The sequence below is a fragment of the Microtus oregoni genome, unplaced genomic scaffold (assembly GCF_018167655.1).
Source record: "Microtus oregoni isolate MIOR12 unplaced genomic scaffold, Mior012 000055F_ref0000237, whole genome shotgun sequence".
Taxonomy (NCBI): Eukaryota; Metazoa; Chordata; class Mammalia; order Rodentia; family Cricetidae; genus Microtus; species Microtus oregoni.
Window position 1 is genome coordinate 7,477,426 of NW_024543831.1, and position 11,415 is coordinate 7,488,840.

General features: G+C 43.3%; 1 protein-coding gene across 2 annotated transcripts; it reads right to left on the minus strand.

Annotated features, from left to right (window-relative positions):
- Positions 1-1,498: 1,498 nt before the first annotated feature.
- Positions 1,499-8,593, minus strand: Pts (6-pyruvoyltetrahydropterin synthase). Of its 2 annotated transcripts, XM_041638618.1 has the most exons (6): positions 8,447-8,593; positions 6,477-6,556; positions 5,121-5,143; positions 4,562-4,618; positions 2,199-2,269; positions 1,499-2,010 (listed from the first exon to the last, which is right to left on the minus strand). In XM_041638618.1, exons 1-6 carry the CDS (start codon positions 8,524-8,526, stop codon positions 1,887-1,889), a joined length of 435 nt encoding a protein of 144 aa, XP_041494552.1. In that variant the 5' UTR covers positions 8,527-8,593; the 3' UTR covers positions 1,499-1,886. The 2 variants fall into 2 exon arrangements, with proteins under 2 accessions (XP_041494552.1, XP_041494553.1); XM_041638619.1 differs by lacking the exon at positions 5,121-5,143 and having other exon boundaries at positions 8,447-8,584.
- Positions 8,594-11,415: the final 2,822 nt, after the last annotated feature.

Consider the following 11,415-nt stretch of genomic DNA (forward strand, 5'->3'; position numbering starts at 1 on the left):
TAATAGGAGAGCAAATAGAATAAGCAAATGTTATCTTGGAACCAACAAGATCTCTAACTAGGCAAAAGCATCTGGGGTAAAGCCTGACGACATGCGTGTAGACGACCATGGAGGCCTAAGGAGACATAGGATTCCATGGAGCTGGAGTTACAGGCTGTTTTACACTTGATGCAGATGCTGAGAACCAAACTCTAGTGCTCTGGAAGAGGAACAGGAGCTCTTAACCTCTGAGCCACCTCTCCAGTCCCTAGAGACTGAATTCTCTCTCTCTCTCATTTGTTGTCGTTGTTTTTTCTTTCTTGAGACAGGATTTCTCTGTGTAGCCTTGGCTGTCCTGGAACTCACTCTGTAGACCAGGAAGGCCTTGAAATCACAGCAATCCCCCTGCCTCTGCCTCCCGATACTGGGATTAAAGGTGTGCACCACCACCACTCAGCCAAGACTAAATTTCATTTTTCTTTCTTCCCCCCCCCCTTTTTTTTTGTTTTTGTTTTTGTTATTCGAGACAGGGTTTCTCTGTAGCTTTGCAGCCTGTCCTGGAACTAGCTCTTGTAGACCAGGCTGGCCTCGAACTCTCAGAGATCCACCTGCCTCTGCCTCTGCCTCCTGAATGCTGGAATTAAAAGCATGCACCACCATCACCAAGCTTCCAAACTTCCTAAGTATAGGGCTTTGTATTTCTCTTCACATCACAAATAGTATAACCACATTCTCAGAATGGGCTACCTAATGAACATTGAGAGGGTTTAAGCATTGCTTATGATTCCATAAGCACATGCAGAAAAATAGAGCCACGGAGACTAAATAAAGGACTTTTATTATAAATTTTGACAATGCAATGCCCACTTAGTTAAATTTTACTATGTTTCAGTTGTCAAAAAGTTTATTTGTGTGTAATATTTTATACTGATTACTTGAAAGGCAGAATTGCTGCTATTACTTTAGAAGGTACTTTGTCTTTCAAGTTCTACAAATACCAGGTAAGGTAGACATTTTTCTCATTTTACTGATAAGAAGCTTAAATTGAAAAAATCTGAGTTATTTAAGATCAATCAATAAATAAATTACAAATGGGCCATAACCCCAAAATAAACTACATATATTATGAAAAATAAACTATATATATATCATCACACACAATTAAAAATAACTAAACTCTTAAAAAGAAATATAGTCTCCAGACTTTATGCCCCTCTAAATTTTTCCCCTAAGGTTTACATTCTATAAATTGCATCAACATTTTTGCTATTTATATTATACCAAGAAGAAACAAATGCTAAAAATGAGACGGGGGGGCTGAAGAGATGGCTCAGCGGTTAAGAGCATTGCCTGCTCTTCCAAAGGTCCTGAGTTCAATTCCCAGCAACCACATGGTGGCTCACAGACATCTGTAATGAGGTCTGGTGCCCTCTTCTGGCCTGCAGACATACAGATAGAATATTGTATACAAGATAAATAAATAAATATTTAAAAAATGAGACAGATAACAAAGAATACATATAATGAAAATGGGTTTATTTTGTCTCTAAATAATTCCAAACCAAAACATTTTGCTGAGAATGAAATAATTTTTAATCTCTAGACAACAGATCTCTAAATGGCACAGAGAGGATTGGAATGGGTGCAGTTCAGCATGTTTGGCGTGGGTGAGACCCTGGTTCAGTCCTCAGCTCTCCCTGCTTCCTCACTAAAAATATATTCAAAATATATTGAAAGTTTGGTATTTAAATACATTTAAATGTGGACCTTACACATTTGAACGCTCAGGCAATTCAGAACACAATGTAGAGACACAAGTATGTGGTGACTGCTGGATAGTCTAAAGGGACAAAGAGCTTTTCCAACTAAGAAAAGCAGTCAGCCTTTCTATAATTCAACTCTAAGATCTATTCTCCTTTATATACTACAACGTTGTTGTCAGTCTCATACACTTTTACTTTATAAAGTATTCCTCTAGGAAGAAGTTGCTGGAGGTTTTCCCAGATATAGACAGCTACATTTTCTGTCGTGCTGAAGAAAAAAAAAAGGAAAAAAGTTCAAAATACAAATAATGAAAAAAAATTATTTTAATATATGTAGAAAACAGAAATTCTAAAACAGCATCTACTATCACACCATTATTTTAGAAATAGCACAATAATCACACAAAATGTTATTTGTTTCATTTCTACAGCTCAAAGTGAGACAGTGCCACACACCTCACAACATCTGCAAAATACGGCACATCCAGGTCCAGGTTCTTGTGATCAAGGGGCTTCATGATGGCCTCCTGCAGGCAGGAGGGAATAGCACCACGCTTGATTAGGACTCTAACAGCAAAGGGCTCCTTCCCGCTAAGTCTCTGAGCCTCCCCTTATTTAGCCAAGACTCAACACTTGGGAGCAGTCTTACAAGGCTGTGAAACAAAGTTAGACCTAGTTCCTGTAATGACTGTGTTTCCTTGCTCCTGATGCAGACAGAAGAAACCACAAAAACAGAGAGTTCCTGGAACTTCCTAGAAACAGAGCCATCGTGATTCACGGCACAGTTTAGCACGTCTTGAATTCTAGAAGCACTAGCAACAGTCTTCCACAGCACAGTTCCACCTACAGAATGGTGCCCTGTGTCATTAAGACCTGGTCTAAAATAATGGACATTTTCTAAATTTCTGACCCAAAGAATAATTTACCAATGATCTTCTGTCTTAGAAGAAAAAATAAACGTGGGATTATCACTTCCTGACAGTTACATATACTAACATAATGTTTCTTCTTGTCATTAGAAAGACTGTGATTACCTTAATCTTTCTAATTTTTTTTGTTTTGGTTTTTGTTTTTCAAGACAGGGTTTCTCTGTAGCTTTGGTGCCTGTCCTGGAACTCACTCTGCAGAACAGGCTGGTCTCTAACTCACAGAGATCCACCAGCCTCTGCCTCCTGCGTGCTGGGATTAAAGACACCACCACCACCACTGGGCTTCTTCCTAAATTTTTATCATTAGCTCTTCTACAAAAGTTTAAGCACGTGTGAAACAGGCTAATTTTCCACCTGCTCTGATCTCAAGGTTCACCAATCACCGGTTTTCTTCAGCAAAACTGGGGACATACAAAAAGAGTGAGTTCTAAGTCATCTCCTAAACCAGCTAATGTTTAAACAGAAATCAGATGGAGAGATGTGAATACCAAGAAAATAAATATGTTCACTCCCAGTTCTGGCCCCCACTTCTCCACTTCTACCACAGTTTCTACGGTACTCTAACTTCACTCTACAGCCACAGGAGGTCACTTTTACTGGTGGGAGTGTGTATTACTCTAGGCAACCAAAGGAGGAAGACAATCCCAAGAGCTCCCTAAGCATTCAATCCGTGACTGCCGAGACTTCTCACACTGCTGTCTTACAGCACACAGTATGTGTATATATGTTCTGTGACCCTGTCAGTGCAAAGCCCTGTCTTTAGAAGTTCTCTTAACTAATAAGCACAGAGCTATTCACTCATTCTTTCACTCCCTCACTCCCTTACTCAATAATTTTTGACCACTTATTATTCTTTACCTCCTAGAAAAGGTAATGTGTATGTTCTGTGGGTTATGTCTCATTCATTCATCTTTGTATTTTCAATAATTAGCTTTTTAAAATGATGCAAAGAAACAAATTGTCGAAAATATGAATATGAGAAAGTAATTATTAGTAACACTGTTTTACAAAACATCTGTCAACCTTGAGAATAAAGTAAGCTGCACTGAAGAACTAAACAAGCAGGTTGATGGTGGGTAATGGAAACAACTAAGTGAAAAAAATTCTCAACTTTGTGAATGAGAATGACCTGGGTCAATGGAGTTAACTGTCCAGCAACCATCAGCTTTAGTCTATGGAATGAAGAAACTGGTAGAAATAATCTCTAAAATCTTTTGCAACACAAGAATTTTTATGATAACACAATCAAGAAGTTTTTACTGAATATAATCTGATGTGTTATCTCTATCAAGAATTGTCTCAGTAACTTAGCATAAAGCCACAGTTGTTAAGTAAGTGTACTCTTGGGGCTGCAGAGATTATTCAAGATGGGTAAGGGCCCTTGATGCTCTTTCAGAGGATCCAAGTTGGGTTTCCAGAACCAACCTGGGACAGCTCTTGCCACCTGTCGCTTCAGCTTACAGAGATCCAAGGCTTCCAGGCTCTACACAGTCAACTACACTTGTTATTTATGGAACTAGACTCAGCAATTCATCTTTGTGTTTCCAATATTTAAGCTTTAAAAAGCTAATTCACATAATTAAAAATAAATCTTTAAAAACGAAAAAGAAAAGGCTGTGTTGTAAAAAAAAAGGATAGAATTTGATAAATAAAAAAATGAATCTCTTCCAATGAAAAGTAGATGACCATGTGACATTCTTCCCATCACTACAACAACTTCCACTTTCTATTAAGACCTTAGAAGACCAAGAAACAGTTCACAAACCCTCTCCACTCTCCCACCTACCCCAACTCATAAAAGTCATGGCATCTCAAGAAATAAGGCAGACAGGGGGTACTAAAATTTATTCTGAGGGGACATCACATAATAAGCACTCAATATGACATTACCTCCATGTATTCTTTGAGGTCAGTCAAATTCATAACCATTCCTGTAACGGGATCGATCTAGGGAAGAAAAAAAGGTATCTCTCACTCTAGTAGGCTCTCCATATTTACACTTCCACAAAGCTGGGTGGGTGGCTCATGCCTGTGATCTCTGCACGTGCAAAACAGAGTCAGCAGGACCTGGCATTCAAAGCCTCTCCTGGATACACAACAAGTTCAAGTCCAGCCTAGTAGGCTACATGAGATCCTGTCTCAAAAGTAAAACAACTCTGTAAGTTAATAAAGACTGTACAACATGCAGACTGTGCCCACATTTTCCTTTATCCTAGGGACACTTATCACTGTCAGTGCAGAAGCACCATGTACTTCCAAGCACCCTTATTCCTGAATGGATCTTCTGCCCATCTGTAAGCAGCAGAGAGGCCAGGAGCAGCAGCAGCTCACCACACAGAAAGGCCAGCGGTGAAGCCACTGAAACACAAGCTTTCAACACAGATTTCACCAGTGTCTGGAAGATGGCCCAGCAATCTGAACAAATCCACACACCATTTCCAGCACGTACCTCTCCATGTACTGTCACCACAACTACGGGAAAGAAAACAAAAATACCAACAAAAAAGTATGATATTCAGTGATTCAGCATATAGACACAAGTCAGCAACATAAATTGTTAGCTCTCTGGCCCCAAGGGTATCTTCAACTCCTCTCCAAATATCTATTCTTTTAGTTCAGATCTTTTCATCAGTCAGTGTACAACTCAGTCCAGAGGAGCTTGGCCAGAGCTCTGGCTGAGCGGAGGAAACAAGTCAACCCCACAAAAGGTGTGAATTCTGCTTATAAGGCTGACGCCTTGGGAGGACGGAGATGTCACTCAGTGCCTTCCTGGAAAAGTGGAAAATGCACATGCATGCCCAGCTCTGTCCTGAACTGACCCAATCCCTCCACAGGCAAAGTGTTCGTCTTTACTGTCAAGAAAATGTGTACTCGGCTCACAAGAATGCTCTGCTGAAAAACAGCAGGCCTTCACATGAAGCATCTAAAAACTCGGTGAGCACCTCTACAAAGGAATGACTTTTACACTTTCGTATTTTTTCCATCCCACACAAACACTACTGGCTATTCCATGGTGAGTAAATACACTGAGGTCGGGAGGGTATCTCAGAAAAAAAGAGTCAGGAACTAAACCAGAACTTGTGATCTCCCGAAGCCTTATGGAACCCCACCTCACCATACACTGCCATACTCCAGGGCTTATGCAGCATGCTTTGAGGCATCAGGCATGTCTTAAAGAATAATGTCCTTTTTCCTCCCACAGACTGCTTTCTTAGAATACTGCCAGCAAAGTCTTATATAGAAACTACTTTTCTGCCATACAATATATCCCTAAGCAACAGACCCTTTTCACTGGCCATTATCTACTCAAAAGAATAAAATTTTATTTTGCTATGAAGGTTTTTAATTTTAAATTTTAACTGGTACATGAGGGTACTATTTGATGTGTCAATCCATATATATATGTATGTATGTATGTATATATATATATACATATATATATGATGTTTAAATCAGGTTAGACATATCTGTCTCCTCAAACATTGATTATAAAAAATTTTAACATTAGTTTCAGCTCTACCTAATAAAAAGGAAATGGCTAACAGCAGTTTTATTGTGCATTCAAATGTGTAAGAAAATGATGTAAATCACTTTTGTTGCTGTTGTTTTGTACTATCTTTAGCAGAGCAGACAACTGTAAAGCAAACCATAACACTTACCCAACCAAGACCAGAGCTCTTGGCCTTGAGTTTCTACTGAGGGCTCAGAGCACTGACTGTCCACAGGCTTCTCACCATGACCCTGGACTCATCACACATGCTCCGCTCTGACTGACAGGATAAGAGCTAACGTGGTCCTCCCTCACCTTTATAGTTGTGCCCGTGGCCATTGGGATTGTTGCATTTCCCAAACACTCTCAAGTTCTCTTCATCGCTCAGAGACGGGCTGACAAATGAAACACACAAAAAGTCAGTGTGCGGCACGCAGTAAGACACCCGAAGTCAGGAAAAGTCAAATTCCTCTGTTAGGTCTGCTCTGGATTTTGAAGACTTTACAACTTAATTTCACTTTAGATGATAAACTAAACAGATCACTTGGATTTCATTATCCACATTTCCGCCAAGAACCAACGGACACTCCCTAATTAACTACAGTACCACATAAAAATATCAAAAACTTTAATTTCAACTTACCTGTTCCACAGCAAGATTCCAACAAATTCACTCACAGTCAGCACGTGCTCTCTTTTGGCAAGGTCTCCTATATCCTGGGCTGGCCTCAAAGTCACCATGTAGCTAAGAGTGACTTTGAACTTCCAATCCTCCTGCCTCCACCTCACAATTCCAGGATCTGGTAGCACACACTGACTCATACAGGGCTGGGGATGGACCCCCGGACACATGCTGGCCAAGCCCTCTACCTAACGAGCTACAGCCCACCCCCAACTCTCAACGAACACTGAGTGTTAGCCACGGGGCGAGGCAGAACAGAGCAGGGAGCAATGAGAAGCACAAGAGACACTTGTCCCTCAGCAGCTTAAAAAGCTCATTTCTCAGCCGGGCGGTGGTGGCGCACGCCTTTAATCCCAGCACTCGGGAGGCAGAGGCAGGCGGATCTCTGTGAGTTCGAGACCAGCCTGGTCTACAAGAGCTAGTTCCAGGACAGGAACCAAAAGCTACGGAGAAACCCTGTCTCGAAAAAAAAAAAAAAAAAGCTCATTTCTCCTGAAAAACATGACCTCAGGCTCATCTCTGCCTCACCTACTGCTAACTGAAACCTTACCAGTATGTCAAGACTTAGGTTACTCAAATTAGGTAAAACTTTAAAATTACTACAAACACCTGTTATTTTGAACAGAAAACAATGTACTCAATGGATTCGCCTATCTACACCAACTCAGCCAACTCCTTATCTTCTGCATCCTTAGCTTCCCATTATAAAAATCTCTTTGAGGGCCTTAGCAGTTAAGAGTGCTTACTGCTATCACAGAGGACCAAGGTTCAGTTCCCAGCATCCGCACGACAGCTCACACCTGCCTGTAACTCCAGTTCCAAGGAATCTGATGCCCTCTTTCGGCTTCCATATGCTCCTTCATGCAAGCTGTGCACCTAACACGCCAGCACACACAACACGATTTTTCAAATGTAAATTTAAATTCTTTAAGATCTTTCTCATTTCACTGATTTTCTCCGGCTCACACTTGGAGAACACTACAGTTCATAGGCTTCTACAAAAATTTCTCTCACTATACAAAACATGTTAAACTCCACACACTGGGCGGCGACAAGTATGTGGTGTTCTCTGCCATATCCTGACCTTCCAGCACGGAACAAAGCCTTGTCCCGCAGGAAGTGGGTGGATACTGTTAGAAATGACTGTTCTCATCCCACAGACAAGGAAACCGAGGTTCAGAGAGTCAGTAATGAAGCTTCCATCAAAACCATCTCTAAGGTGTGGCCTTGGGTATCTGGGATCCAATAACCAAGCGTGCCATTAGCTTTAAAAAAAGAAGAGAAAAGAAAAGAAAAAAAGGAGGGGGTACTACCCTGTGTTGCACCCGATAGGTCATTGTGCTGGGTACTATGTGATGCCAGCGAGCTGCAGGACTCTCAACTTGGGGCAGCCCACAGATGGAACCTCGCCAGTGGAGCCTCCGGCATCAGAGCTCTACCGCCCCCTCCTGGATGAGGCCCAGCAATGCAGCCCCACACCTTCACCATTTCCTCTTCCGCCCATCCCAGATCGGCTCTAACCCACGCGTGTGGCCACGCCCCCGGTCTGGGATTTAGCGGGAAAAGCCCCGCACTTGCGGTGACACACGTGATCACACCCCACCTGTGCAGCCGGTGGCTCGCACTGAAGGACACGAGGCGTGACAGTCGCGCGCGGCGACGAAGGCCGCCAGCCGCACTCATGGTCTTCAGGCCCGAGACCCCGGAGCAACCTGCGCTTCCGGCTTCCCCGGCCGAGGCCTGTCCCGCCCTCCGCGGCTGCGCAGTGCAAGGTCGGCCCTCCCCGCCGGAAGCGCTCTTGGGATGGTTTCGGCACTTAGAGCCCCTCAGTACATCTGGAGGCAGACACTCTGTGCCCCTCCTGTTCAGTCTTTTCCAGGCAGTTAGAAATACCCTGGGGCAGCGAGTGTGTGAGAGCCAGAGGCCTGGATTTTTAAGTTGCCCGGACAGTTTGAGTCTTCCCCTGTCACTCTATTTTTGATAGCCCTGGATTAGAATAGAAAAAATCCAGCGGCTGGGTGCCCTTACCAGATGCGCTCCAGCCCAGTACCACATTGGGTGTGAGGAAATTCTAGCCAAGGATAACAGTGCATTGTTACCAGAGTTGTCTGAGCCCTGAGGGTTGATTTCAGGAGTTCTATTCTAGGCAATATAGTGAAACAAGTATAGTAGCTCAAGCGGGGTGGGGAGGACTTTGACACAGCACTAAGCAGGTGAAAGAATGTAACGCAACGACCTTCCCAAACGAGACGCAGGCCTGAAAACAGACACACCCTTCAGAACCCTCAGCCTGAAGGAACCAGCCAATACTGGTTTTAGATGGATGGTTTTCAGAGCAGTGAAACGAACGGGCAGTCGGGTGTAATCCCCACTGCTCTAGAGCAGCCTTCACTGGCTGTGTTTGAATCTTCTGTCTCAGGTCAGCAGCACCTTTTAGAGGCTGTCAGAGAGTCAGGTGTGGCGTGCACCTGTAATCCCAGCACTAGGGCTTGAGACGGGAGGACAGGGAGCTCAAAGTCCATTGCGAAACAGTTAAATCCTGTAAGTAATCCAAATGCACACCTTTGGCAAAGCAGCCCCCACAGTCATCACCCCATCCACTCAGTAAATCAAAAACTTGAATTTAAAATGTGTTTACCTAAGATCTCAAAGCCAAATGCTTTAAGTATCAGACACATGCACCTCAGAACAGCAAAATGGTCCCTGTCGTCTGAAAGTCCAGTTTAATGGGGGAGTCAAACAGGTAATGTGGCAAGAGAAAGATTACTAATTCTGCCTCATAGGGTAAAAGAAAGCTTCTGAGAACAATTGTTCTGGGCTGGGTTTTAAGGAGTCCAACCGGTGGGTAAATAATCAATTTCAGGAGGGGAAGAGTCAAAGCAAATGAAACATAGAGGTGTGGTTTGTATAGTGACAAATTCTTGGCTACCTTGGGATACGAGGCAGAAACTCTATTGGAAATATTGATTGCAGACCAAAGTACTGTAAATGTGTTTTGTTTGTTTGTTTGCTTGTTTTTACGAATAGAGGGAAAGAGGTCCTACCTTCTTCCCATCTACTTCCTCTCCAAGAGAAAGGAATTTCCAACTGCTTGAATAACATTTCAGTACAACTGAGTCCTGCTTGCTCAGACAGCGGTGGCTTACTCTCTGGAGCTATGCATATAGGAAAAAAAATGAAAGAAGAAAACTCAAAGCCCAAGCTCTCCATCTCATCGGCCCTGGCCAGCTTCCGTTCTGTTCTGTATGTTGCTTCCGTGTAGCAAAGCCGAAAGCCGAGCCAAGAGCAGGCCCTCTCATTCCTCCTTTCCTCTTACTTGTACCCTGAACATCACACCTGTATTGAGATGAAGTGAAAGTCCCTATGCCTTCAGATCTGTGTGCTTCCCAGAAGTCAGAGACCTCATCAACCTCCATGTTTAGACAGGATATATTAAGCTTCTGTGTTTTGTCTGAGGAAATACAGGAATGATCCTCCCCGCTCCCCATAGACTTCAGTGAACATCAAGGGACTTACTCTCTCAAGGTTCTGGCCTCCACACTCCCACATCTGCTGTTAGCCCTGTCTACTTGCCTCTCATAAAACCTCACGTGGGACTTAGCCCTTACTAGTTATTGTCATGTGATGCAAAACTCTATACAGGCACTTCTATATAAGGAACACTTCACTGGAGAGGAAAGGGTTAATGGAGTTTAGAATAATCCCTACAGAAATTTAAAGAAGAAACTGACATTCCATGACCCTAACTGTAAGTTAACACATGTCCATATCACATCTTGGAGGGCTTCTTCAGGAACAAAGACCAAGCAGAAGGGTCCTAGGCAGTATAACTGAGCTATGATTAAAGTTCAGACACAGGGCAACTGAAAGAAAAGGGAACAGACTTTCGGAGAGCTTGCCTTTACTGGAAGGTTGTTGGTTAAAAAAAAAAAAAAAAAAAAAAAAAAAAAAAAAAAACAGGGCTTGGAAATGTGAAGATTATATGGTCTCTACTGCCCCCTGCTGCCCAATTAAGTAAAGAACCTTCTGATTTTCTTTTTCTTTTTTTTTTTATTGAGAAAAGGAAAAAAAGTTTCCCCCTCCTCCCAGCCTCCCATTTCCCTCCCCCTCCTCCACCCTTCTCCTCCCCCCCCCCCCCCACTCCTCTCCCCCTCTCTCTCCAGTCCAAAGAGCAGTCAGGGTTCCCTGCCCTGTGGAAAGTCCAAGGTCCTCCCCACTCCGTCCTGGTCTAGGAAGGTGAACATCCAAACTGGCTAGGCTCCCACAAAGCCAGAACATGAAGTAGGATCAAAACCCGGTGCCATTGTCCTTGGCTTCTCAGCAGCCCTCATTGTCTGCCATGTTCAGAGAGTCCGGTTTTATCCCATGCTTTTTCAGTCACAGTCCAGCTGGCCTTGGTGAGCTCCCAATAGATCAGCCCCACTGTCTCAATGAGTGGGTGCACCCCTCGTGGTCCTGACTTCCTTGCTCATCTTCTCCCTCCTTCCGCTCCTCATTGGGACCTTGGGAGCTCAGTCCAGTGCTCCAGTGTGGGTCTCTGTCTCTATCTCCATCCATCACCAGATGAAGGTT